The 27948-nt window shown below is 36.8% G+C and overlaps 4 protein-coding genes across 6 annotated transcripts in view; 2 read left to right on the plus strand and 2 right to left on the minus strand.

Annotated features, from left to right (window-relative positions):
- Window positions 1-4852, minus strand: part of LOC117373240 (inactive dipeptidyl peptidase 10) — a 50853-nt gene extending 46001 nt beyond the window's left edge. Inside the window, exon 1 of the mRNA XM_033969171.2 lies at window positions 4804-4852. Coding sequence (XP_033825062.1) covers window positions 4804-4842 — 39 coding nt within the window. The 5' untranslated portion in view covers window positions 4843-4852. The remainder of the gene's footprint in view (window positions 1-4803) is intronic.
- Window positions 4853-5780: 928 nt separating this feature from the next.
- On the plus strand, window positions 5781-14719 carry racgap1 (Rac GTPase activating protein 1). Its single transcript, XM_033969632.2, has 17 exons — window positions 5781-5912; window positions 6710-6804; window positions 6896-7098; window positions 7516-7655; window positions 7747-7816; window positions 7903-7956; window positions 8207-8278; window positions 8380-8497; window positions 8903-9045; window positions 9594-9758; window positions 10124-10219; window positions 10580-10778; window positions 11614-11719; window positions 11952-12084; window positions 12728-12854; window positions 13220-13316; window positions 13539-14719. The coding sequence occupies exons 2-17, from the start codon at window positions 6720-6722 to the stop codon at window positions 13612-13614; spliced, it is 1884 nt and encodes a 627-aa protein (XP_033825523.1). The 5' UTR covers window positions 5781-5912; window positions 6710-6719; the 3' UTR covers window positions 13615-14719.
- si:ch211-210c8.6 (uncharacterized) lies at window positions 14706-18924 on the minus strand. Its single transcript, XM_033969629.2, has 5 exons — window positions 18734-18924; window positions 17692-17797; window positions 16801-16907; window positions 15872-16044; window positions 14706-15045 (listed from the first exon to the last, which is right to left on the minus strand). Exons 1-5 carry the CDS (start codon window positions 18888-18890, stop codon window positions 14770-14772), a joined length of 819 nt encoding a protein of 272 aa, XP_033825520.1. The 5' UTR covers window positions 18891-18924; the 3' UTR covers window positions 14706-14769.
- bin2a (bridging integrator 2a) lies at window positions 17813-27899 on the plus strand. Of its 3 annotated transcripts, XM_033969627.2 has the most exons (15): window positions 17813-18032; window positions 20825-20919; window positions 21007-21087; window positions 21557-21611; window positions 21694-21788; window positions 22912-23007; window positions 23107-23214; window positions 23921-24006; window positions 24103-24178; window positions 24254-24336; window positions 24730-24956; window positions 25945-26087; window positions 26523-26723; window positions 27424-27483; window positions 27564-27897. In XM_033969627.2, the coding sequence occupies exons 2-14, from the start codon at window positions 20836-20838 to the stop codon at window positions 27466-27468; spliced, it is 1380 nt and encodes a 459-aa protein (XP_033825518.1). In that variant the 5' UTR covers window positions 17813-18032; window positions 20825-20835; the 3' UTR covers window positions 27469-27483; window positions 27564-27897. The 3 variants fall into 3 exon arrangements, with proteins under 3 accessions (XP_033825518.1, XP_033825517.1, XP_033825516.1); XM_033969626.2 differs by having other exon boundaries at window positions 22912-23214; window positions 26523-26731; window positions 27564-27899; XM_033969625.2 differs by having other exon boundaries at window positions 22912-23214; window positions 27564-27899.
- Window positions 27900-27948: the final 49 nt, after the last annotated feature.

The following is a 27948-nucleotide window of genomic DNA, read 5'->3' on the forward strand; positions in this document are numbered from 1 at the left end:
TTACCCAGGAGTGCAAATAAAATGTATATGAGATAAATATTGACCTCTCCAGAAATGTCGTTTATGTATCATGTCAAATATTGAACGATATGTCATTATAGTAACTATCGCAATAGGCCTATCTGCATTTTAACAGATCTGATTATAACTGCCCTCATCTGTATTAAATATGTTGTGAACAGTGTTGAGAGCAACTTGCTAATTTATGTTTTCAAATAAGTATTCTGTTCAGGTTACACAGGCATCACAGGGTCCCTCACAGTTCAATACGGCTCACACAAAACAGTAACATAAATCAAAGCATGAGATAGATTTGATAATCAGTATATTCCACATTCTATACTATAATATATCACTGCTTTAAAAGAAATTTGTTTTTACAACTTATATGTTTGTTGAAACACTACATGCACTTTCTGCTCATGACGATATCTTGATACAGCAGCCAGCAATATGGAAACTGTATCAACAAGTATCACTATCAGTATTTTGGCACACCCCTAATTTTAAACACATCCTAGAGCATGAACAGTTGATAGAAAACTGAAATACGAACTGCTAAACTAATAATAGAATCACATGCTTTTTATAACATGTTTGTAGAGGTCTAAACTAAAGGGCTGGCAAGTTCTTTTCCATAAAAAGAACTTTATATGAAAAGAACTTCTTTAATTTGTTGTTTACAGAATGAAATCTATTGCCTAACGACAGCCTTTGGTATCTAATACTGTAATTGCAAGCATTGAAACTGCTGTGTAGATTCAACTGGGATTAACTCTGCAGCCCTGATAACTGGATTTCTTTTTTGCTCAAAGCAGCAGTGAAAATCAAACAAACACTATTGATTGAGTTCCCAAACAAAAAAACAAGCCACTCAAAATGCTATTAGTCAATCTAGATGGCATCTAGCATCTAGGCTGAGGACAGACATGGGGCCAGCAGTGCTAAGAATTCATAAATTAGACTCAGGAGACCCCGTTAACTCCATCTTCTATGTCTTTGAGGCACAGTGAATCCTGCCATAAATCACAGGCGAGGGAATGAGGGAGGGAGCAGTGCTTTGGCCGTGTATCCAGTGTAGATCCACCAGCAGCAATGATGTTTATTACACACTACATGACATTGGCAGTAAGTGAAGCAGCTACCCACATAAAATGGAAAAAATCTATAGGCATGTCCATATACCCCTCAGTGCAGTTCTTGATTTAAATATTCACTATAATTGGCCACATGGGAAGGCTGTAGATTGAATGAACGCATAAGAAAGAACACATACTATGTATAGCTGTGTGTCAATATCCCTTTAAATCACTGAGATGAGTTTTATTTTCGCAAAGGGTTTTTAAAAGCCAATGAAAGCAGTGCTGAACGATTTTGGAATAATGGCTAAATGCAAAAAACTATATAAGCATAGTATTTACATTTGTTATTTGTATATTAAAAGCAAGAAATGGAATACAAACTGCTAAACCAATATAGGAATCTAATGTATTTGAGAACATATTATATATAAACTACAAGGTTAGCAGATTTTATACACAAAAAGACACTACAAAGGGATATTTACGATAGCTATTTGCAGATGACATTAATACATAATTGCAATCTTTATTCCCAAATGCAACCAGTGAACCATTCAAATTGCAATGAATCTTATAATTACAAGCAAAACATCCTGGTTGACTTAAAACTGCCTTTTTTATCTTAAGCAGGCTCTCATCTCCCCCTTGATTCAGCACTATTCCTGCTTTTACAAGTATTTTTTGTATCACCAAAAGCAGTGGGTGGCAGTGCGCATAACATATGGGACTATTAAGAGCCCTGGAGGTTACATGCAGACAATGCAGCACAGTCTAAGTGGAATAAAAGACCTGCCTTTTGAGCTCCTATGCTACAAGGCTGTGGGTTTTTCCTTTCAGGCTGCTCTTATGAAATTAGAGAATAAAAAATGAAAAAAAAAAAAAAAAAAATGGGTCAGCTCTGGGCGTCTATTTAGCAGCATGTTTTGGTAAATTCTAACTTTAAGGAAACCGGCATGACGTGGACACAAGAAGACAATTTTGTAATGCGCAGAATTTGTGATTATTACTTTTTTCTTTATAAATAGTTGTTTTTGCATGAACTCCCGTCTAGGTGTAATCTTGTGAGTGCAGTTTGGGTTAGATACATAGAGAAACAAAGTAGTTTTTAATCACGCTCCCTTTTTTGTCGCGATAAGAGAGCAGAAACAATATATTTTTGGGCTCAATATTTATCGTGTATACGATTTTTCTTTGCAATAATGGGGAGACTTTAGATATTTTTGTTGCATTACAATAATATCTGAAAGGTAAAGGGTTGAATAAGTCACATCTATGGCTTATTATTGCTTCATTCTGCTATCTCTCTATTTACAAAATGGTTTACCGGGATTGTCCCACTTTATGGTTATTTTGTCAGTGGGATAGAGTAGTTTCATTTGTCGTTATATTTCTCTGTAGCAATATATTGTACTTAATTTATTGTATTGTACTAAAATTTGTTATAATGACAGGGCTATTTGTCGACTAATCGATCAGCATGTCTTTAGTTGACTAAGAATTTCTTTAGTTGACTACAGCCCTAATAAATACAAGACTCCACAAGGACTCTTACAGGTTATATCGAACCTTATGTGCTGAAGTAACAATAGAAGTAATCAAGCTGAACAATTAATGGAAATCAATTAGAAGTTGCAATGTTCAATTAGCAAACCACTATAATTGCACTTGTTCAAGCAATATAATGTCTTCTGCAGAGAACTACATTAGGTTTGATGTTCTCAAATGCATGTTTTTATATAGTTTGCATATAATATTAATAGACCTGCACATTAACACTGACTTAAAAGAATAGCAAATTGCAATATGTTTCAGAAAGAAAATCATAATCATTGGATACAAGTAAATTAGCAGAGGATCTTAGAAAAGTCTATTGCATGAATATTGTTGGTGGCATGACGGGTGGGATGGAGGCTGGAGGAAATGTAGCTAAGGTTGCATGATTGAAGGGATGTTTTATGTATAAACAGAATTTTAATCGAGATTCAGTAATTTCTAAAAGTTCATAATCAGCTTTTTAATTTAGAGGTCTACATCCAATGCTCTGTCAGTAAAAGCATGTGGTTTGAAGCAGAGTTGAGACTTTCAATTAATAAATGAAAGTATTTTAGTGTTAAATGTTACTAATTAAAAGTCTCTTTATTTATGTTCAGGAAGTTTTGATTTGTTTTGTTAAGATAAAATAATGTTAAATGGAAAATCTTTTTGTGTATGCGTGTGTGTGATATCACTCAGCATTACCTATTTCTAAAGGTCAAATTCTGCATCCACTTGACAAAACACATGTAATATAATAAAGGCAACATGCAGCAAGTCTCCTCCCACCTACAGGAAATACAACATGACAATCTGAAGACTAATGCTCTGGTAAAAAATGAGAAGATGTGGACTGCCTCATTAATTGCTTTACTGTCCCAGTCATATTGACTGAACGTAGGACCACGGCACGCTGCGACATTTCCAGGTACTGGATGGACTCTAAACTGTTTGCAGCCTGCTGTGTGGCCCCTTTGAAAAGGACAATAATGCAGCAGAAATAGGCCATTTCACAGATTTCATCACATTAAAGCCAATGGTAAAATACACTAGTGGACGTGTTCATTGTCAAGCATCAGTTTGCATGCAATAAAAGAGCGTCATTTAACCACCAGGCAATAACAGACATGATTGACTTTGCTTTCCTCTGAGAAATAAGAAAGATTGTTATATTATTTGATACGCTTAATGATTTGGCAAAATGCAAATAGTTTTACAATCAATTTAGCTCCTGTGAAAGTTTCAATGATACAGTAGCTTATGTGAAGCAAAGCAACAGGGAGCATATGATCTAAGGTTGCTTTCACACTTGCAAAATACACCTCCACATAACTAGGAATAAACCCTGAACTATCACTGAACTAGACCAGGACTAAACCAGGACTTAAACGGAACCAAATCATTTTACAGAAAGACGCAACCAGCATCAACCCAGGACCAAACCAGAACCATTGTGAACATATCCATCTTGCCATTAATATATGGCTTATAACTTATGCAGTTACATTCATATCAAATGTATATCTGTGTGTAAACTTGTTTATTATTATTTCAGTGCTGTAAAAGTTAGGGGATCAATTAATACAAGAACTGTAAAAGAAGATCAAATAATTACCATTAACCTAAAGCAATGCAGCAGTAGGGAAAGGAATGAATAACATTAACCAAAAACGTGTACCTGGCATTCATATGTAGAAAATGTGCATCTATACTAAGCTACTCCACTGAGAACACATCTTTAGTACAGGGATAATCAATCATACAGCGCAGTCTCTTTGTCACTGCATAGATCCTTACTCCTCACTGAATGAAAACAAAAGGAAAAATCTCTATATGCGACAAAAGCTGTGAAAAAACGCATTATTTCCAAACGAGGCTGCTACTCCGTGAAAGTCAGTACGGGACAGAGAGGGAGGCAGCAGTAGTGGACATCAATAGGGTTACACCGCAATGCACAGGAGGTCCAGTCCTGTCCAGCGAATCATGGATGAATTATGCCCAAAAGTCTTAATGGGAAGAGAAGAAAACACCTGTGTCTTTGTCTCAGTTTGAAACAAAATGCATTGATTTCCGTGCAATGAATAGAAAGTTGAATATATTATGGATTGTAAAACGGTGCAAACCCAGAATAGCGTTCATGCAAAAAAAACATAAAATAGTGAATGAACATTTTTTACTGAAGGCATACCAGCTCTGTAGTCATGTTCTGTTGAGTTGTAGCGATCATTTTAAGTCCTTTTCACAGCCTGTTTGAAGCCAGAAGAGGACTGCCACTGCTATCTTCACCTGCTCTGCTCCTTCGCGCCGCAAGTTTCCTACACGGGGCTCTCTCCTCTTCTCTGGGTCTCCCTCCTTCCTCTCCTCTCCTCCTCTCTCTCTGTAATTCACACGACCATCAGTCATCCATCTGCCTGCTTTCAAACTGCTTAACGCACAGATTATCGATTGTTCGGTGATTAATCGGTTTGCAATTAATCCGAATTCGTCATCCACTTGATGCATAGTGGTAATACATTTTCCATTTAAATCCAGCGCGCTTAATTAGACATTACCGTTCAAAACCGCCCAAAGGCATGGAATTAAATTATAATATCTCATTCTCAATCTTAATTTAGAAAGTCTACTAAATACACTTGGAACATTATAGGCCCATACCCAGTTAATACGGTTAACATCAGTCTGCCGTAATGGGCAAGTGATCCCATTTGTATTGTAATTCGTTAATTTACATTAACTTTGGCTAAATTTGAAATTATATTCTTGATGTACACACCAGTTAGCACAAAGCCAACTATTCAAACCTCTCCACAGAAGGAAGATTGTCTTGCGGTCGTTATTTTTCCACTATTCAGTTTAGAAATGATTGCTCAATGCCCAACGCTCGCTGCTGGTGAATTTATTTTGTAGGATTTTTACCGGATGTAGAATCCTTTAACCCCATTTTAATGGGTTAAGATTATTTTACATCTATTGATACTCAAGTATTCTACTCAAGTTTTGAGATAAAAATCAACATAATGAAGATAGTGAGTTGTGTTTTGTTTCTATCACATTCCTCAGGCTTTTACTGTGAAAGGTTTTCGATGACTTCCTGCAGCGACGCGAGTTTGACGCAGCATGTTTCTCTTCGTTCATTGGCTAAAAGCAAAATTTGAAATGCGTCGCGCGCAGGACGCTACGGAAACCGGAGGATGCGGACAAAGACTCCACTTGTCGGCAAAAAGTGTCTCTAAACAAGTTTTATCCACGATATAACGATAAAGGATCCAGACAGACGGCACGGTGCTAAACAAAAAGGTAAGTGCGGTCACTTTATGTTAACTTTACCCACTACGGAGTAACTTAAGTTGTTCAACATTAGGAAGCTTGCGCTAACGGTACTATATCTAGCTAATAACGCACTCTAAAGCCAGTTTACTCGTTAGGTCTTTATAAAACTTCATTAATAGCACGTTAAAATTACGTAATCGTTTTAAGGCAATGTTAACAAAACGCACTGCGAAATGAGCGCGTCAATTTTTTCATCCAGTTTATCAGGCTAGAAACTGTCGAAACGAATGGCTTCTGTCGGTGAACATTTTCATGTCTGTCTTATGTGCTCTTAAGACACAGTTACGTTGCTTTTTCCTGTGCAATAACTTCTTACAAAAAAGATTTCAAGTAGCGCTATTTGACTTTAATTTCAAATCTTGCTTGGATGTAGGGCTGTTGTCGTCTTAAGACATATATGCCCTGTGCTTCGGCTAAATAAGGGCGTGGGATGGTGAAGCTCTCGAGATTACTGGATCTCATGCAAAACTACCATTTGTACATCGGATTTGTTTATAAACTATCTGTGCAATTTATCTGCCTTCAAAACGTTCAGTCACTCCAAAAAACTCCAGCACACTCACTGCATTGTCCTTTCTGCTGTGGTCTATATTTAGTCAACTAATAAAAACTAGCTCACACCATTGACTGATTAATCGACTACAGTTCTTGAGCTTACATTTGATAACCTCATATGGCATAAATCCTACACATTTCATTTACATTTCATTTGTTTATCACCAGATGGAGGTCTACAAAATAACCCAATTTCCACTTTTCTCTAGTTCTGTCACCATGGATACTGCTCTGGGTAACCTCCAGAGCTTATATGAAAAGCTCCTCACTCAGGTGGATGTGCTGAATGAGAGCATCGAGCCCAGTAAGTACTTTCAGTTTCATCTTTGACATTTACAGAAACGTATATAACAAATCTCCAGTTTGTTTGATATCACTCACTTCTCCTCCTTTAGGCTTCATTCAAATGGCCCTAAACTTCGATGATTGCCGTCGTAAGTGGCTGAGGGCTGAGCAGGAGCTTGGGTCGTTCAAAGAGATGCTAACCAAAACTGAAACTGAGAGAGGAGCACTGGAGGTCAAATTGAAACACGCCCGGAACCAGGTGGATGTGGAGATTCGTCGCAGACAAAAGGCTGAATCTGACTGTGAGAAATTGGTATGTGTACATCTGACTTTCGCATAATTTTATATACCATGTTTTTCCATCTTTTACCAAATTAATTTGGTTACTCTCTATTGTCTTTGATGCTAAACCTTTTATATATTAGTACTCGTTCAAATTAGTATCTGGTTTTAATACTAGTTTTGCTAGAAAATCTGCTTTGATACATTTGACAATCTTGATCTTTATTGAGATTAATGGCATACAGTGGAACAGTCTAGGCAAAGCAATAACATTTACATGGAGGCAAGCAAGTGACAGACTCCACTGAAAAAGTTTTTTATATATATTTATATATTAGTATATACCTTCAATTTAGGGTATATATACTTTGTAAATTATGTAAATATATTCAATGTAGGACTTTGCATTTAATATTTATTTTAACAACATCTTCTTGTCTTTGTTCAGGATCGCCAAATGCAGTTGATCCGAGAACTTCTTATCAGTGAAGGTTCCTCCAGTATCCAGCTCAGTGCAGAACAGCGTTCAGCTTTGGCCTTCCTCAACACCAACAACCAGGCAGCATCTAATATCAATACAAGTCGCAGGTAAGAAATAATTCCAGACATTGTCTAGTGGTATTTTTAGTTCTTAATTGGTTATTTCACTTAAGCTGACATGTGTACTTTTCTCCTACAGGCTCCAGACGATAGATGAATCGGCCTCCATCTTATCAGACATTAGCTATGACAAAACAGATGATTCTCTGGTGAGTCCTCACTCCTTAAACTGTCTAAACAAATGTAATATCTGCTCTTCATGACTTTTGTATAACTCGTAATGTGAATCTGACAGGACTGGGACGCTTCTGCCGTGAGAACAGTGAGGCTCAAAAAGAGAGAGAAACGTGTAAGTACTCTCATTGGTATATTGTGTCCTTAAGCAAGACACTTCACCCTGCTGTGTGAATGTTGTGTGATTGGTGGAGAGCTTTTGTAGACTGACTGCCGCTTCTCTTCTCAGTTGGCCAGGGCAGGTGTGCCATCAGAGTATTCCATTATTAAGTCTGATTGAGAAATGAACAAACTTTTAAAATAATTTTAACTAAATTTGCTAGGAGAAGCTTTGTATAAGTCTGGGAATTATTTTGTTATTTCAGCGCTCCTCCAGACATCACATTGATGGGCCTCCAAATGCCTCAAAGCGGTCTCGATCAACAGGAAAAGGAGTGGTGAGAATTTTAAAGCATTTCATAACTTTACTGCTTTTTGTCCATCACTTGCAAATGTCACTGTAGTTATAAACTGCTGGTAACTTTTGTAACCCTTTTAGGGAAATGAAACCCTGGTAACAAAGACCACTGTGGTGGTTCCAGCCAATGGAGGACCAGTTGAGGCTGTTTCCACCATTGAGACTGTGCCTTACTGGACACGCAGTCGCAGAAGGACTGGTAATAAAGTCTTTATTCATTTACATGGGAAACTGGTTCAAAAATACATTATAAAACGTATTTGAAATATAGTGAATATAGCAATGACACTCAAAATAAAAGCTGTAAAAATGTGCATATACAAATTGTACATTGGCATCTTATTTTCACAAGTAAAATAAAAAAGGGCATTCAAGTAATACAAAATTAGTGTAGCAGTGGATTTAAACAAGGGACTTTATGGTAGCACAGGTCATTTTAATGTGAATAATTTAATCTCATACAAATCTGTGTTTAAATAGGACACTCTTTTTAAAGATCTACAGAATGGGCAAATATTAAATGGGCAAATTGAATATATTGTTCAAGTTTAGTTTGAAAAGTTGCATGCACCTGCAGGGCCTGTAATCTTTCTTATTTTCACAGCTGTAATGGAGTGGGATTCTGAATCTGTCAAATCTGAGGATGTATTTAAGCACCCGAGCCTCCCTGAGGGGGAGATGAAGACTCACCCCAGCACTCCCCAGAACAACGGAGGTGTGCGCCTCCATGAGTTTGTCTCCAAAACTGTAAGTCAATTTGTGGAAGAACACGATTATACACAAAGCAAGTGGAAAATATCTCAGAAGGCAATAAAACAGTCAAGGTTTAGATCAGTCAAAATTCATCATAGAACAAAAATACATTGAATTGGAAATGATGAAACCTACATGAGTGTCAGTGAGTGGGAAGAAGTTGGCAAGGTAAGTTTTTAGTTATTTAAAAATGACTGATGGAACAAGAACAGTGTACTAAAATACACACAGTACAAGGATTGCAAACAGTTTAAAGTAAAAAAAACAAAAAAACCCTCATATTTAAAAGAGCTTAAAGAATACATTTCATTTTTTTTTCACATGAGGTTAAACTCACCAGTATCCCTTGCAAATCAAAAATAAAATCGGCTTTTTAATGGAGATGTATCCACACATACCAATTATTATAAATCAGAATACTAAATGTGGTTAAACTAAGATGTACACAGCACAAGAGAACTAGGCCCTGCCCTTCTTCTATTACTAAACTGCATGATTTGGTGGCATTTGTGCATGTTGTTTATTATGTCAATTTGTTACAGGTGATCAAACCTGAGTCATGTGTTCCGTGTGGAAAGAGGATCAAATTTGGGAAGATCTCGCTAAAGTGTCGTGACTGCAGAGTGGTGTCTCACCCCGAGTGTCGCGACCGCTGCCCTCTGCCCTGTATCCCCACTCTTCCGGCCACGCCCGTCAAGATTGGAGAGGTGAGGAGTCTGCTGTGGTTTAGCACACATTTAGCTACTCTGTGCTTGTACTAGGGCTCAATAGTTAAATAAAATGCTTATTTTGATTTTGTACATGTGCTGCGATTTATTTTTTTAATATTTGAGATGTATAAACTGCCAAATGTAACAAAACAAGCAGGCATTTCAGAACATGTTTGTATAAACCTAAACTGCAGAGTTTCAGGTGTTCTACTTCCTTATAAACTGGATGTTTGCAGAAAAAATTCTATTGCTTATATATACGTTTATAGTTTGCTAAAATTGGTATTTGATTACAGCTAATCAAGCTTGTAGCCCCAGTGCAAAAAGTGAAAACATTAATCCTAATTTCCCTTCTGTTCCAGGGGGTCCTGGCTGACTATGTTCCAGAGACATCCCCCATGATCCCGCCTCTTGTTGTTCACTGCATCAGTGAAATTGAGCAGAGAGGGCTGCATGAGGTGAGCCTTTTTCCTTTTTAATATTTCACACATTTTTATGGGACTGTTAAGCCTCAGGTCTTAGCTGTTAGCTTTAATGTCGTCTCTTTAGCTCACACAGAGTTGTAACCAAGACTTAACAATCTGTTCTCCTGGAGATTAAATTTGTAATTGGCTCTTGGGCGACCAATCTGTTTAGAAATTACTATACTTGCTCTGACTGATGCCTGTATGTTGATGCTATTTCAATTACTTTGCTCCGTTGGGTTTGTTCATTGCCTTTCTTCATTCTAACTATACCATAAGGTGGGTAATTTAAAATGATCCCAACAATGATTTTGATCCCAACAATGATAATCAGACAATTTTTCTCTCTCTCAGCCTGGCCTGTACCGCGTGTCTGGTGCTGACCGCACAGTGAAGGAGCTGAAAGAGAAGTTTCTCAGAAGCAAAACTGTGCCGGTCTTGAGTAAAGTGGATGATATTCATGCCATCACCGGTCTGCTCAAGGACTTCCTCCGAAACCTGAAGGAACCTCTGCTCACCTTCCGCCTCAACCAGCCCTTCATGGATGCTGCCGGTTAGTAGGGAGTTTTTACATACTAAAATCTAATTATTTTGGCACTGAGGAAAAAACTCAGTACTCCAAAAGTTTTTATATCACAATGACAAAAACACATTCGTTTTAGACAATAGAATGTGATTTTCAACCCAAAATGATAGTGATTTGATGATGCCTTGTGGTGTACTATTAGTTCTGACATACACCCAGACCTTTCAAAACTATAACAAAGTATCAGTTAGTGTCTGGGTATTGATTAGAGAGTGCTCTCTTAACTCTAATAAATATTTCTTTTATACTGCATAACAATGTGATCTTAAACAATTCTAAACCTTTTTAGAAAGGGTCCAGTATTGAGGGTAAAATCATCAGGTTTCTTTGGGTTATAATGATTTGAAAGAATTATTTGCATATTGTAAAAGATTAATAATCCTCTTTTATCATGTCATTTTTTGGCACTGTAAATCAGGATGAGTGTCCACATCATTCAGACATTTTTACTTAAATATAGCAAAAGTTGTAATCACATTTAAAATTCAGTTGCGTGGGCCTATACCAGTGAGTGTTGCTGCAGTGGCAGATGTGTGTGCCGGTGACGCAGAGCACAAACACTGCAACAGAAAATAAAGGGAATTTATGGTAGTCCTTGAAACTCCTGAGACTCTGTAATGGAGAGTGAAACTGCACCCGGCGGACACATTCACTTTGGGGCTGAGCTTTGTTTTGACGTGAGAAGTCCGTGTAATAATGATGGGATAATACTGTGGTTTCTTAGCCTCTTCCTACTCAGTTATTGAGTTCAGTGAATTTATGGAAGAAGAACCTTACCAGGGCTATGTAATTTTTTTTTCAGAGGTTTCTGATGATGACAACAGCATTGCTCTGATATACCAAACTATCAGCGACCTGCCGCAGCCAAACAGGGACACTCTGGCTTTTCTGGTGCTTCACCTTCAAAGGTAAATGTCTGATATACTACAGTAATTCCCCCATAGGGTCGTGACCACCTCTTGAGGGCTCCACTATCACTAGAATACAATGCATTTAATATGAGATTGGGCCCCAGGTTATTTTGTACAGAAAAATCCACCAGGCCCTGAAATCAAAATGTTAAGAACCCCTGTACTAGTATTAATGACTGTTAACTATTAGAAGTGAGAAATGTATGTAATATAATACGTTTGTGAACAGAGTGGCTGACAGTGAAGAAACCCGGATGGACATCAGTAACTTGGCTCGAGTCTTCGGCCCGACGATCGTGGGCCACGCTGTTCCAAACCCAGAGCCCATGACCATCCTGCAGGATACTAAGAGACAGCCTAAGGTGGGTCCCTATTGTTTGGTCTTCTGAAACAACCAATAATGAAGGGAATATTGAAGTAAGCTAATTTAGTTATAAAAATATACCAATCAAAAACATGACATTTGCAGAAAAGGTAACGAAATCAAAATGTCAATAGTTTAGTCAATTTATAGGTATAATTATGAAATATAAACTATACTATACTGATGGAAAAACATATTTTATCTATATTTATTTATTATTTATATATCGAAACTCTCCTAGTTAAATCTTCTTATTTAGGCCAAAGTGAGTTTAAAAATGTTCCAATGTGCCAGAATGCATTCCAAGTTTGAATTTTTGTTCAATCAAATTACAATTGCAATAGAGCATTTTTTTTCTCCTATTTCTAATGACTGATTTAATACAATATCACCATGTTGATCAATTAACAATTGTTAGTTGCAGCCCTAGTCATCACAAGTTTCACGCTATTTGACTGATGGCAACACTGCCGACAGCTTGGTTTCAAATTTTTATTTCTACAAAAAATCATCACATCCCACCAAATATCTCCCACCGTTTGCCAAAATGAGCAGACTGTCTCAAACTTGTGCCAAAACCGCTTTTATAACCAATCTACTGAAATCTCATTATTGTTGTTTATTGTGATGTCTCTGTGAAGGTTGTGGAGCGTCTGTTGTCTCTGCCCGTCAACTACTGGGCCCAGTTTGTGATGGCGGAAAATGGACAGCCAAATCTGGACCACCTGATTATTGAGAATGCAAACTGCTATGCCACTCCTGAGAGAGGTAGGGTCTAATGGGTGACACATTATATCCATGTTTTTTAGAGTGATAATAAATTGACACAGTTTCTATACAAAATGGCAATGGCAATTAAAAACTAAATATTCTTCTTTTAAATGGTCAGATGTACTCAAGATATCACCTATTTGCTGGAAGTTGAAACTCCACAATAGTCATTTGCTCAAATGCTACAGGCCTATTTTTAATTAATGTAATGTTTTTAGTGTAATGTTGTTAGTGTTTTTAGTATTTTTGACAGAAAGCAAAATATGTTTGCATTAAACTACTTGTGTGCTTTTTGTTGTGCAGTAATTGTGATGTTAATACCTTTTTTAGATTTTAGAAGCTCACATTTGTTCTCTTTCCAGTGAGTATGTTGGGGCCTCTGACCACTCCAGAACATCAGCTCACTAAAACCCCTTCCTCCAGCTCCCTAACTCAGCGCATGCGCACACTCACTCCAAGGTAAGAAAAAACATTGTCCTGGCTTTATTAAAAGTGCACCATGTAACATTTCTGGTGAGGGGCATTGCCACCTGCTAGTCTCTATGCAGAGCCATTTCACAGTAGCATTGTTTAGCTGGCATTTAATAAATTACAAGCAATTACCGGTATGTAAAAAAAAAAAAATGTACTGTTGCATCCAGTTGGATATTAGGCCACTAACCACTCATTTTAATGTTACAGATTTGGAAGTAAAAGCAAGTCTGCTGTCGGCCTTCCTCGTCAAGGGAAATTCTTTGCTTCTCCTCTTCTGAAATAGATCGGTCCATTCTAATTCTTTGTACAGCAATAACCTGCTAAACATTTACTCATACTCATTTAACCTGTTGTAATATATTATCTGTCTCAAATTGTGCTTTCTAAGGTGAGCGTCACATTTATATATATTTTTTTCTTTTGGAGATAATCTATGCACCACTTTGATACTACGGCTTGATTGTCATTTTCAGTCTTAAGATACAACTTTGTGCATGGACTTGGGTTATTTTAAAGGGACCTGCTCATATCTGTAACATTTCACATCTGCTTCAGCCCATGTGTCACTCAGAGGTTGAAATGATTTAGGTTTAAAGAAATGTGTGTTGTGTTTGAAGTTTTTTTTTGTTTTTTGTTTGTATTTAATGTGTTCTGGTAAATACACCAGCTCCTGATCAACTGTACATCTGTAAAACCTAAGTTACAGTGTGCTGTCAGAAATACTAATGATTTATAGTATTGATTGACTATAATCAGTCTTTTACTCATACTAATTACTTGGGAGCATTTTTAAAGCAAAATTGTACCTTTTACTAATTTGTGTAAATTATAAAATACAGTGTATTCTGTCAGTTTTTTTTATTTTAATGGGTATCTGATGGGTCAAACCAGACAATATTTGCTATTCTTGTCATGGCACTCTCAGCGGCTTTGCCAGGATTCCTATATCAATTAATGGTGGTTTTGTTTATAAAAAATAATTCAAGCATGAGATCTATAAGTTGAGCTTGCTCAGTCTCAACAATTATTCCATTATTTTGAATATCCATTCATATGACTTTACCTTTCATGGCACCAAACACTGTAGGCATATCTATGTGTTTCAGTAATGAGAAATAGGACTGTTGACATAGCAATTAAGTATTTTTTTTTTAATGGGAAGAGTCCTCAAAACAGGAAGCTGAAACCCATTAATAGAATCTAGATGTTCTCAAAGTAATATGCATTGATCTTCACAAAAAAATATGAGAGAAACTGCAGGGTAATGGGTCTGTTAGTCTGTTAAATTGCCTGCACGAGCTTAATGGAAAAAATGGATAAATAGGGAATAGTACTTGTGTCACTGCAAAGTAACCATATTGAATCCAAGCAATTAAAAAAATGTAAACCTTTATTGGTCCGTATTAATCTTAACACATAACCAGCATCACTGTTAAATCTAAAAAATCTTGGGCCAAAGGACGGGAGTATTCTTGACGTAGTTCTGGTAGGCCGGGTCAGACCCCCACTTCTTTGCTGCTTGTTTCTCCAGGATGGGCACTCCACTCACATAGTTTAACAGGAACCACACAAACATGGGTGAAATAACACTTAAATACTGCTTCCCCTCCATCACCGACGAAGCAGAGAGCCAGAGGCCAGACCACTGCAGGATCTCTCCAAAATAGTTGGGGTGTCTGCTGTAAGCCCAGAGCCCAGACTGAATGAACTTGCCCTGGAGAAAATGGACATAAATTAGGTTATATACGGTGGTTGCACACAGTATTAATGCAGTTTGGGAGGTCTATAGGTAGCTAGAATTTGATGTCAAAATCTCAGTGGAGAGCTGGGAACTGTTGGCTGATAGGATAAACAGAAAAGTCATGGTTGGTTATAGTGGGCTAGTCTAGTTAAAGATACACTATGTAACTTCTCTGGTGGAGCGTACTCTACCTGCTTGTCTCTGTGGACAAAGCTACTGCTGTCTAGGATGTTCCAAAATGAATTTAGATTTATCTGTCCCCATGGAGACAAGCAGGTAACAGCACAAGGCAAAGATACAGGTCTGTGGAAGGAGACCCCGCTCACAGTAACGATTTCCAAGGAATTTTGAGCAATAGAAACACTTAATTAAAATAATGCTACATAAGTTACTACTGTAGAAAGGTATCACACATTTTGTTTCGATAATAAAAGTTCATTTACTGACAGAAAACCTATTGAAATCTACACCAGTTCTTTCTTGTGACTAGGCCAAGTAATGTTTGCTTTAAACTGGCCTAAACATAAAAAAATAATAGGCTGGGAAATACTGACAACAAACAAATAACATCTTTAGTTTTTGGGATCATCCTGACAATCATGATTAGATTGATTTTGAAATTCATCAATGTGTCTATTAATGTCTTGGCAGTATTACACAATAAGTGAAACGACTTTGAAATGAAGCACAGGTGCAGAAATATCACCATATACCACCTTCTCTGAAAGATTACACTGAAAGCTTCTGTTTTTTATCATCTCTTGGCAGATTTTTAACCTGAAATCCATGAGTTACTTACAGCGTTATCAGGGTCACTTTTGAATCTCCACTTCTGCTGGTCGGCGATGGCCTGCACGGCGAAGCCCAGGCCCCAGAGGCTCCAGCCGATGTAGTCCCTCCACCCGAGAGGCTTGTCCCTCTTTTCAGTGTTCAGCATCATAGTGGGCAGCAGCGTCGTGAACACCCACACCGCTGTGATGGAGAGAAGAGAAGAAAAAAAGTTTATTATTTGTAATTAATTAGGGATGTCAATTCATTATTTAACTATTAATCGGGATTTTGGAGCTCAACTTTTGATTCAGTAAGTAAAAGTCCCATCCAATTTCCCCACAAACATAAAAAAAAACAAAAAAAAAACATTTATTAAAAGTTTACAGGCAAAACTGATGCCATCCAGCTCTGGTGTAAATAATAACCATAATGCAACTATACCGTACGGGAAAAAAAGAGTTAAAAGTAAACATTGTTTATTTTCAGAAATACAGTATTTTTTTAATAGACTTATTGAAAATATTGATGAAACTACCGCACAACATGACTGATTTATGTTTCGCATCAGTGTATTTAAAATAAAATACTGGCATTTCCAAACAATAAAGAAGTGATCCTAAAGAAAACCAGCTACAAGAAAACTAACACAAATTTTTCAACTAAACTTTTGAAAATAAAATATAGTAAACAACTGGCTCAGCTATAGTGCATAGATGAGCCAAATATTCTCACTCAACAAAGATAAATGTAGCTTATACATAAAATAACTAATGTAAAAGTATGTTGTGTTAAAACTACACTAATCCTAGAAGTGGTTTAATCTACTGTACAATCAAAACAAGACACAGATTTATCCAGTGGGCCTCCTCCTACGATGCACGCTGTGTTATTGAAGGCTGATGCTGATTGAGCTCATAAAATGGAGGAATTAACAACCCATAACCCTCTTTGCAGTACCTTGCACAGTCCAGTATATAAAGAAGGTCCCTGGGCTATCTCTGACATTGTTGAATCTGCGATCACGTCCTTCCTTCAAGATTCGCAGGAAAAGAAAAGTTCCCAGTCTGAAAGAAAACAGTTAACACTCATATATTAACCACAGCATTATTACACATTAACCAGGCATGAGTGTAGGTTTTAGATTTATTGGCTGGCTCTCCTTGCGACCTTGTCAGCGACCCGTCATAACTTAAACAGCTCTAACAGAACAGCACTGTTGTCAAGGGAAACCAGATAAAGCCAAGTCAAGGATTAATAATTTCACAGTTATATTAGTTGGTTGCCACACAGGAAAAGAAAAGATGATAAAGTTTCAATAAAGTTGTGGTTTTTTTTCTCTCTAAAAGCTTGATCCCAAATTATAGATCTGATAATAAATTAGTGTGAATGAAGATGAATTGAGCCGTAACACCAAAACACTACAATGCCAGTTTTGACCAGGGATTTGTAACTGACGAAAATCGATCGAAAATCGATTATCTTCTGTTCAGAATTATAAGTGCACTTGTCCTACTCTGCAAAACCTGGACCAAATCTACTCAAATAAATGACATTAGGTTTATAGTTTTTCTAGTCTATGGGGTAATTTTGTATAAATATAATTGTTTGAAATACTGAATACTGAAAGCCAAATATTTGTGATAATGATGTTTGCCATTGTCGTGATGGATTGCTTATTGTCAAAGTATTGTCATTAGAATAACGATAAAATAAATAAAAATACAACAGTTAATTTCTGTCAATATTGCACAGGACACCCCTAATCATGAGTTTAATATAATACAATGTGGACACTGTTGGATATTTTTAATTATGAGAAAATAATAAGATAACATTAACATAACTTACCTCAGCCCCCATGCAGTCACTAGCCCAGTCTGCACATTCTGCCGGACGTGCCTGGCTCCTCCCCAAACGCGACTCAGGTGAGCGAGTAGTATAAATGTACCTGACCCTGAGAACAAAACGGGCACTTTAAGATTTAAAGCAGTTCCCGTTCCCATACAGAGGACACATGGCAGATGGGCCTATAACCTGTCAGAGAGAAGGGCGTGTTCAATAAATCGTTTACCCAGGATGCTTATAGACAAATGGTTCCAAAGTTCAAGGGTACATGTCTGAGTGCGGAAGATTGTGGAGTGTGGAGTAGATTTTGGGAAGTTAAAAAGGAATTACATCCAAGTCTCCAGGTATGAAATATTTTATAACACATTTTTGATTAACATTCAATCTTCTCCTTTTTGTCAGAGTAGCTCATTTTGTGACATGCTTCCAAGTTAGTGAATTTGCAGAGTTAGCGATGCTGAGTATGAGTCTTTCATTTTAGGTTGCTATATAGATCAACCATTAGAATGATAGATATTAAAACTAAGTTGCAAAAAGTCTAATGTAAATCTTTTTACATTTAGGCATTGTAACACCAAATTTCAACCAGCCTAGTACTGGATGTTGAGAATTACATGGCACCAATTGTTTTAGTTTATATCATGCACTGACCATTCTGTAAAAACCTACTTTAGAAGAATGACTTGAATGACTCCTTGAACTATAGATTATTCCCATCTTAACCTACAGGGGGCGCCTTTCTGCCAGTCATTTTTAGGTAATATGCGTTTTGTAACAGTGACAAACACACTACAAGGACAAATGACTGTTTCTTTCTCAATTAACTGGTTTGATGAATAGATTCTTTTGTTGCTTTTGAATTTTTTATACATTTAATTCGGCGCACTCTCCACTTAATGTTCAAAATACAGGGCAAACTACTGAAATATTACTCAAAACGTGCTACAACAAGCTAAACACCATGCAAAAACAGGCATAGCTTAAACATACAGATACATCACCGCTTTCTATACAAATTGTGCTGTAAAAACCTTCATAATATTACCTGCCAAGTCGTAAAACTTCTCGGTCTTGCACGCTGCTGCGATGGCCCATCCTGCCCACTGCAGACCCACGTCTGTCAGGGCACATTTGATCAGCACACTGCCCATCACCAGGCTCTGCACACCGGACACAAGCTCCGGGGTCAAATAATGTGACATAAACACGGATCAACTAACCAAAGCAAAGTTCACCCCCGACATGCAAGTAGGCGTGGCTGAAAGCGGGGCATGCTGGGAGTTGTAGTAAAGAGGATTAGTGTTTGTTTACAACCTGCACTGCAAAAAAAGAATGATTGCGTGATATAATTTCACAATACAATTAATTTAATCTTTTTTTTTTCTTTTTTCTTTTTTTTTTTTTTTTACTGAAAACTGTATTTAGTGACTTTATATAAAGTGACACAGTACTACGACGGAGTATAAGGGTCACTTAAATAAAAAAGAAAATATGCGGGCGCTACGAGAATAAAGTCGTAGCATTTCGACATTAAAGTCGTAATTTTACGAGAATAAAGTCGAAGCCAGAAAAAGTCGTAATATTACGAGAAAAAAGTCGTAATATTACGAGAAAAAAAGTCATATTATTACAAGAATAAAGTTGTATTTTTACGAGAATATAGACTGCTGTGTGTGAATGAGTGACCAATGCGTTATGTGTTATGGAGAATTTGGAGCATTTTGTTCAGATAAACTTTCAACTGGGGTTTACACACGATGAAATACTGTGTCTTTTAGCCCACCATCACCACACTGTCATCAGTATAAGTACTTTGAAGGGACACTGCAAGCATTTAAGTTTGTTTAGTCGAAGGAACCATACAAATTTGGAAGAAATTGCTATATCTGAACAAAATGCTCCAAATTCTTCCTAACGCACTGGTCACTCATTCACGCACAGCAGCCTATATTCTCATAAAAATACGACTTTATTCTCGTAATATTACGACTTTATTCTCGTAGTACTATGACTTTATTCTCGTAAAATTACGTCTTTAATGTCGAAATGCTACGACTTTATTCTCGTAGCGCCTGCATAATTTATTTTATTTAACTGACCCTTATACTCCGTCGTACAATAGGCTAAATATATCAAATATATCTTATTAAACAAGTTATAAATGATTTTACCATAGAAATCATCGTTTGCATTAATTTAATTTTTCAGTGGGGTCATTCAAGTGGTTATTTTGGGGGTCTCTCTGTTCCAACATTGATCAGATGAATTAATAATACTTATTTTAGTTACACTTATTTTGAATGAATGTAAGTTTGAAGGTCTCTAGATTATTGTTTCAAGGTAAGCTCTATCTAAATGTAGTCTATTCTTTTCTCTTCTGAGCAGAATTTTCTGCCAGTAGTGATAAGAGTGCTATAACTATGATTAAACTACAAAACTCAACTTGCAGATGGCATCTGGAAATTGAGTTTTTTACATATTCTTATTTCAAGCTGTTCTAACTATATTCCTTTTTGTTTTACAGTGATAGGGCAAAGACAGAAGCAAAGGCTCATTAATGACCTTTGCTTCTGTCTGCAGCAGACAGAGATAAAGAGTTGTTGACATGTTTGCTGTCTACAGTTGTTTTGTCAGGATTAATTCATTATTTAATTATGATGATATGTGTCATAATATAGGCCAGTGGCTCTAAAACTTTTCACACTAAGTATCACCAAAGAAAAGATTTGGCTTTCCAACTACCACCAGATCTAAATAAAGTTGCCTATGTAACATGAATATTCCAGGTCTAATCTAGGGCTAAACCAGGTTTAAAAGTGGATTACATCATTTCCAATGTAGTAAACAAGAAATTGTCAAAAGGAGAACAAAAAAGTGGATAGAATGAAATCTAAATTAGACAAACTTACATGCAGAGCTGTCCAAGTTCCACCTGAAGGAGCTGTACCACTGTTTGAAAGACACTGATCAGAATAATTACAAGGATATTTGAGACATGACGACTGATTTTATGACAGTCTATGCTAAGTTATCTTGCAGCCACAAAAATAATACTAATTTTGTTCATTAAATTCCATAATACTTAATCAAAGTCCCACTAGGCCTTATAATTACTTGTGTCTTTCTTTTCTTGCAGCATAAATAAAAATGGCTGAAAGTAACAGTCCAAAAGGTGGCTCCAGTGTCTTTGCCAGAAAGGTCCAGAGACAGCTGAGCAGAGGCAAAGAAAAGGTAGACCTATAATTGAATTTTTGATTGATTAAACTAGATTTTAATAAACATATGGCAGATTACAATGTTAACAATGGTTCATTACAGGTTCTTCAAAAGCTGGGTAAAGCAGTGGAATCCAAAGATGATGAATTTGAAAACTATCTTGCGAAATTTTATGACCAGCAGGTAAAGTCACAGTGCTACTATTATTATGATAAAACATGTGTGTTCTGTGTTAGTTGATGTTGCTTTATTGTTAGTATTATGGACTTTTATAGTATATGAAGTAAACATTTGAAGTATTGTTAAAAAATGTATACAGCATTATTTGTCTATTCTTAATGATTTGAAATATGACAATAATATTTTTGGTTAATAATAGATACAGAGAAATTAATTTGTTGTTATTTTGTGTTGAAAATTATATTTATTGTATCAAAATCAATATCAAGCCTTATGCTGTTTAGAAATTGAGTTAGTTGAGTAGAACATTTTAGGGCATTTTAGGACTATATTCTATATAAAAATACATTTATAATATTCTTGCATCTTTTTTTTTTTTTTTTTTTTTTTAAGTGATATTGAAATGTAATACCAAGAATTTACCAGTGTTAGATCCATATATTCTATCACTGAAATTCAAATTAATTTGCAGACTGATGGGAACCGCATTCACAAAGACTTGAGAGCCTACCTCAATGCTGTCAGAGGTATAAAATAAAACTATATTTCTGCCTTTTCTTTTGTTGACATCCAACTCTTATAATATTAACTTTTCTATTGTTTCGTCAGACATGCGTGAAGCATCAAGACGTCTCTCTCACTCCCTGTTTGATGTTTATGAACCGGATTGGGTCGGAGAGGAAGACCTAGGAGCTATTGTTGAGGTTAGAAATACACTTATACACGGCAAAAAATGCAACTAATTCAACTGGACGATGTTTTAAATGTAATAGTTCACTTCTATACACTGCAAGAGAGGAATATCTAGCATTAGATAAAATCACTTGGATTCAGAATCTTAATTTAAAGGTGCACTGTGCAACTTTTCTGGTAGTGCGTATGCCACCTGTCTTCATATGTTACTGTTTTGCTCAATGTTCCACAGTATGGCTCATATTTATCTTGTGTGTATTAAATTACAGGTGTTTTTATTACTCTGAAATACCTTTAAAAACATGCACTCTCACAGTGAGCTGGGCTGCCTCTGGCATGTAACTTGGCCTAATTGTGTCTCTGTGGAGACAGCAAAGTGTCATGCCATACAGTGGAACATTCAAAGCAAAGCAATAACTATCTCCCTGGAAACAAGTAGGTAGCTTACCCTGTAGCATATTTTTGCTTATGATATTGTTTCATGATATGTCTAAACCAGACATGGGCAAACTACGGCCCGGGGGCCACACACGGCCCTTTGGGCCCCACCCTCCGAAGGTGACCAAATTATATTAAAATAGGTAAAGGTAAACCTTGTTCAAAGTTTTTCCACTGTGTTTTTTAACTGAAATTTAATAAATGAATTATTCATTTAATTAATACATTTGGAAAACAATTTGTACAATGAGCCTTGCATATTCATGCTTTGCTACATGTTACAGGCCAAATCTCTAATGTAATATGTATATATATGTGTCCTGGCTCAGCCCCTCTGGCAGATTTTAGAAGACATTGTGGCTTGTGTGTCAAAAAGTTTGCCCACCCCTAATCTAAACAGTCTCTGGATATTTTGGCTTAAAATAAGTAAATGCAAATCTGGCAAATACTCTATCTTGAAATAATAACCAATGAATTAAAACAATCAAATTAGATATTTTGAACAGTTAAAAACTACTCTACTGTTATTCTACCATTTTTTCCTATTTCAGCCACTTTTTGCAGTGTAAAACATTTTCTTTAGTATAAACTTTAAAAGTGATATCCCACTCTATTATCAGGGGACTAAAGTCTTCAGTTTTTCTCACTTTCTTTATACATAATTAATGTTAAATTTATACTTTTCTGTTTAATCAGGGGGAGGACCTGCTGTGGAATGACTTCGAGGTGAAACTGTTAGATCAGGCCATTCGCACCATGGAGTCCTACGTGAGCCAGTTCCCAGACGTCAGGGTAAGAAGATCTAATGTAAACACACACTTAGAGACAGCGGCTTTCAGCAAACACTCAATATCCAATATGGAGGCTACACAGTTTCTTTTTCTTCTGCAGGAGAAAATTGCCAAGAGGGGCAGAAAACTGGTGGATTATGATTCGGCGCGACACCACCTGGAGGCTCTGCAGAGCGCAAAGAAGAAGGATGATGTCAAGATCAGCAAGGTCAAACAGTAGAGACCTATATATGTATATACAAACTTATGTACAATATGTGCAATAACCAGTATGTACACAAAACTGATGCAGCAGGTCCCCAGCGCCAAAAATATAAGATTCCTTGTATAAGATATACATTACATATACACATACACATATACATTACATATACATTGAAAAGTGCATAGGAACATTTTTTTGGATCATGTAATGGTTTTATATTTTACATTTTGGACTGATGACCACTGCAAAGGTTATATCGCCTCGCCTTCAGTTTCACTCTTATAATCGAGTGAAACTGAAGGCGAGGGAACAAGGGTACAGTGAAAACATTGAGGTCCTAGTTTGTGAGGTAAGGGAGTGTATTTTGTTTTGAGCCCTCTCAAATTAAGTACCAGCACTGGTGATGTTCCAGCAGCCCTCTCATTATAGGGGCAGATGAGACTTAGTTTGAACGCCTTTGTGCATTTGAGGTCATATGCCAAACATCACAGTATGAAAGCAGAGCACATGTGCAAAAGAGTCTGAGTTTTGGCATTACTGAATACTATAATAGTATAGTACTATAATTACTCTACTAATTTATATTTAAAAAATGAAAAGCAGTTGATTTTAATTGGCTTTGAAAAAAGAAAAGAAAAAACAAAACGTAGTATTAGTAGTAAATAGTAGTAGTATTAGTAATTAAATAAGATTGTCTTGTCCACTGCAGGCAGAGGAGGAGATGAATGTAGCAAAAGCTGTGTATGAAGGCATTAACAATGAGCTCAAAGAGGAACTACCCACACTTCATGATAAGTAATTATTTTTCCATTTACGTAAAAAGTACATTTTGTATAATGCTATGCATGTATTTATTACTAAACATACATTTGCATATCCTTGGGTGTGAAGTCGTATTGGATGCTACGTGGCAGTCTTCTTAGCTGTCTCCAATTTACGGGACACGTTCTACAAAGAAGTTAGCTCGGTATGTGCAGGAAGTAAATGAGTGGCCATGTATTTGTTTAACTTTGTTTGTAACTGAATCTATATCTGCTCTTAGCTAAACCGAGATCTCCACAATGTGATAGGCGAACTGCAGGCCCAACATCCAGAAAAGCAGTTCTCTGTGAAGGGGATTCAAAGGTTAGAGTTATTATCATAGGATTACTTAGGATTTGGGAAGTCAAAATGTATTGATTTTAAAATAAATCAGGATTATGTGTCACAATACACTAATGAAATGTGGAAGGAAGAGAGAAGTTTGAAGATTTTTAAAGCAACAACTACTGACTTAAATATAACTTCTACAAAGATTTAATGTCCTTAGTCTTGTTTTGTAAAAAACAAAAACAAAAAAAACATTGTAACCTGAAGATTAAACCCCTACAAGCATAGTCTGAAATTCTTGTTAAATTTAGGAGTTTATATTCCAGTTGTAATGTACACTACTGAATATTGATTTAATTATTTATTTTTTTTGTTTAAATCATAATCGAAATATGTGAATGTTGATTTAAGATTACCTCTCTGTTTCAGGTACGGCTCGTTGAGACGCACTCTGCTCTCTCCAAGAGCGTGGAAAGCCAGTTTCTCTGAGTTCCACAGAAGCTATAATCCCAAACCGACAAGGTTCAGCTTCAAGTCTCCAGAAAAACCCAAACATGGAACTTTGTCTCGGGAAAGCAGCAGCACCGCAGTCTCTCCACAGCCCATCATCCCAGAGCAACCCAACCCTGAGCCTGCAGACCTGGATAGTACTACAGGTGGGTATTATAATAAAAATAATAATAAATATAGCTGCAAGTGGCAATGATCTGCCTTCGCCTGCTGCCACCCAGAGCATTCTATTTCGTCCTTTTTTTTTAGGCAAAACAAAATATCTGTTTCCACAGGAACAACATATTATATGTTTTTTGAAGTCCCTGTCGGGTCCACACATCGACTCCCACTGATTTCCATTCATTTTAGCAGCTGTAAATATGACCCATGCATGGGTGCTTGGAAACTGCTTTTAATGCTGGAGACAGAGAGGAAGAAGTTGAGCATTGCGGCTCGGGCCTAATAATGCATCAGATTTTTACAGCAACTTGTGGACACTCAAAGATGCTTTACAGTGCATTATACATTCACTCTACAATTGGTGGTAAGTTACTATTGTAGCCACAGCTACAAGAGTATAGTGACACAACGACAGTTTTTGCCACTGGCGCCCCACTGTTGGGTGCTCAGCGCTCTCCCATCCAGGTACTAACCAAGCATGGCCTTGTTTGGCTTCTGAGGTCTGACGAGGTCTGACGAGGTCTGACTTTCACACACCAGTACAGTCATCATCTGATACCTTCTTTGAAAAAAATCAGAAAACAGTTACTCTGGACTTAAGTACATATGGTTACTTATAATTGCACTGACTTAACTAACTTAACTTTTTTGTTGGGATTATCTGTCACCATGCTTTGCCTAGAATGTTCCATAGTATGGCATTAAACTGTTCATATTATAGGGGTAAAAAGTGCCTTGAAAGACACTTGAGCGAGGTCATTTTTCCACGGAGTTCACCTGTAACTTGGCCTGGTGGGATCACCTGTCTGACTCCATGCAGATGAATAAGTTTAATGCCACAATGTGGAACATTTCAGGCAAATCACTAACATCTCCATGAAGTGGGTGGTGGACCCTCTACCAGAAAGGTTACATAGTACACCTTTAAGTAGAATTATTCTGAAGTAAGTCTCTTACCTTTTCTGAACTCAGGGAGCAACGGGGAGATCGACAGTTCACAATCACAAGAGGCAGCTGCATCTTCACCTGAAAAGAGCAGCCCAGTGGAGGACAACCCTGAAGTGAAAGAGGAGGAGCCATCTGGATCTGAAAAGAAACAAGAGGATGAGGAAAAGGTCTGAACAAAATGTTTGTTTTTTTCAATTTATATTTGCAATAATATTGACAAAAACAAATCAGCCAGTAATGCTTGAGATGTTCTCCCAGTAACAATATTTATTTGATTCTGGTTCAATTGGGAAACTCCACATGGAAATCACGGCAATGAAAGGAGAAAAAGTACTTGATGTCATGACTTTGTCAGCCAGACTTTTTTTTTTTTTTTCTAATTGGTTTGGTCCTAGTTGAAATCTGATTTAGTCTATGCTGATATATGCCTATTGCACAAAAATACTGCACACTGCAAATTTTACCTTATGTCTTGGTTTAAAAGAGCTTTGCACCTTTTTGACAATTTTCTTATTATAGAAGATATACAATCCAGTTTTCATATTATCTTTTATGAAATATATCACCAACCTCTAGTTCACTATATCCTCCACCTCTATAAGGCTCCTGGGAGTGAGAGCAGCTCTGAAGTGGACCAGTCGTGTGATTCAGTGAGTCTGGAGCAGCAGCTTTCAGCCGCAGATCACAGCCCACTGCACATTGATGAAGAGGAGGAGGAGAAGGAGGGGGAGAGGGCCCTGGATACTTCAAAAACCAATGGACTGGAGAACGAAGAGGTCCCAGTCAAAAACACACCTCACAAGGTACACAGGTAATTATATCTTGCATAGGTCTTCTTTATTTTGCTTTTGGCAGTTATTTATCTGGGACAATGCACATAAAAACACTGACCTAAACAAAAGAAGTAATATGTTTGTGCCAGGTTATAGCTAAATTGCTCATACACTATTTATATATATATACACAATTCATACTGCTGCATAAATGCATTCTTACAAGACATATAAATGTGTTCGGTTAGAAGTGATTGTTTGGTCAGGCAGTCATAAATCTTCTCTTTGCTCATCCTCTATAGACCAGTGTACAAAAATAACAGAATATTAATGGTGCACTATGTAATTTTTCTGGTGGAGGGCCCACCGCCTGATTGTCTCCATGGAGATAAAGCATGTTTTGCCAGGTTACAGGTCAGATCTATAGAGAGATGAAACCTCACACAGCATACAGGTTTATATGTTTTTCAAGGTATTTTTGAGCAATAAAAAACACTCAAATAAATGCAATATAAATAAGTTCCATGCCGAATAGAACGTGATGTTTTTCAGTCTATGTTCCAAATTATGATCCAACTCCAATTCAAATTATGTTTATTTATAGAGCACATTTAAAACAGCCAAATCAAACCAACTATAACACAATGATGGTACTCCACTCAGCTGGAAAAATGATCTGTTGATGGTTTTTGCTCTAATTATTTCCTTGATATTGTTGTCTCATCTCCAGGGTTCTGCAGTAGATCAGCCTGGTTCAAAAAGCACAACAGTGTGATATATCCACCTGCAGGTTTGTTTATTATTTCACATTCATAACATAAGTCACTTTTGTCCACTTGTTTGACTAGCCTGTGTTTGCTCTGTGTGTAGATTTGACCGAGGAGGAAGTACTGACACCACCAGCTGCAGCCCAAACAAACCCAGTCAAGTGTCCCGAAACAGGCTGAAAAAATATAGTTTTTGTACATTTTCTTTAGATATAGATGCATTTTATATGTTTAAGTTTTAAAATTATATCAAATCACGCAATAGCTGGAGAAGTCTACCTTTTTTGTATTGTTTAATTTATTTTAATTTAAATGCAAAGTATTTTTGTGTGTAACTGTATGTATGTTATCATGTACATCTCTACGTCTCTAGGGAGCAAACAATTGTGTCTGTAATCTAATCAGCAGTCTTGCATTTGCCTGAACTCTTACCTGATTAAAGAATCTATTTTAACTATTATCTTTAAATAGACTGTAGTGTTTGGTTT

The sequence above is a fragment of the Periophthalmus magnuspinnatus genome, chromosome 7 (genome assembly GCF_009829125.3).
Source record: "Periophthalmus magnuspinnatus isolate fPerMag1 chromosome 7, fPerMag1.2.pri, whole genome shotgun sequence".
Classification (NCBI taxonomy): domain Eukaryota; kingdom Metazoa; phylum Chordata; class Actinopteri; order Gobiiformes; family Gobiidae; genus Periophthalmus; species Periophthalmus magnuspinnatus.

Excerpts from the sequence above, each read along its gene's own strand:
- racgap1 (XM_033969632.2), top strand. The coding sequence starts at position 6,720 with ATGGATACTGCTCTGGGTAACCTCCAGAGCTTATATGAAAAGCTCCTC. Across the intron at positions 9,046-9,593 it reads ATGAGTTTGTCTCCAAAACT|GTGATCAAACCTGAGTCATG; the intron begins GTAAGTCAATTT and ends AATTTGTTACAG. Across the intron at positions 12,855-13,219 it reads CTATGCCACTCCTGAGAGAG|TGAGTATGTTGGGGCCTCTG; the intron begins GTAGGGTCTAAT and ends TTCTCTTTCCAG.
- si:ch211-210c8.6 (XM_033969629.2), bottom strand. The coding sequence starts at position 18,890 with ATGTCACATTATTTGACCCCGGAGCTTGTGTCCGGTGTGCAGAGCCTG. Across the intron at positions 17,798-18,733 it reads GAAGTTTTACGACTTGGCAG|GGTCAGGTACATTTATACTA; the intron begins GTAATATTATGA and ends TTTTGTTCTCAG. Across the intron at positions 16,908-17,691 it reads GTGACTGCATGGGGGCTGAG|ACTGGGAACTTTTCTTTTCC; the intron begins GTAAGTTATGTT and ends GTTTTCTTTCAG.
- bin2a (XM_033969625.2), top strand. The coding sequence starts at position 20,836 with ATGGCTGAAAGTAACAGTCCAAAAGGTGGCTCCAGTGTCTTTGCCAGA. Across the intron at positions 21,612-21,693 it reads CTACCTCAATGCTGTCAGAG|ACATGCGTGAAGCATCAAGA; the intron begins GTATAAAATAAA and ends TTGTTTCGTCAG. Across the intron at positions 24,337-24,729 it reads TCTGTGAAGGGGATTCAAAG|GTACGGCTCGTTGAGACGCA; the intron begins GTTAGAGTTATT and ends TCTCTGTTTCAG.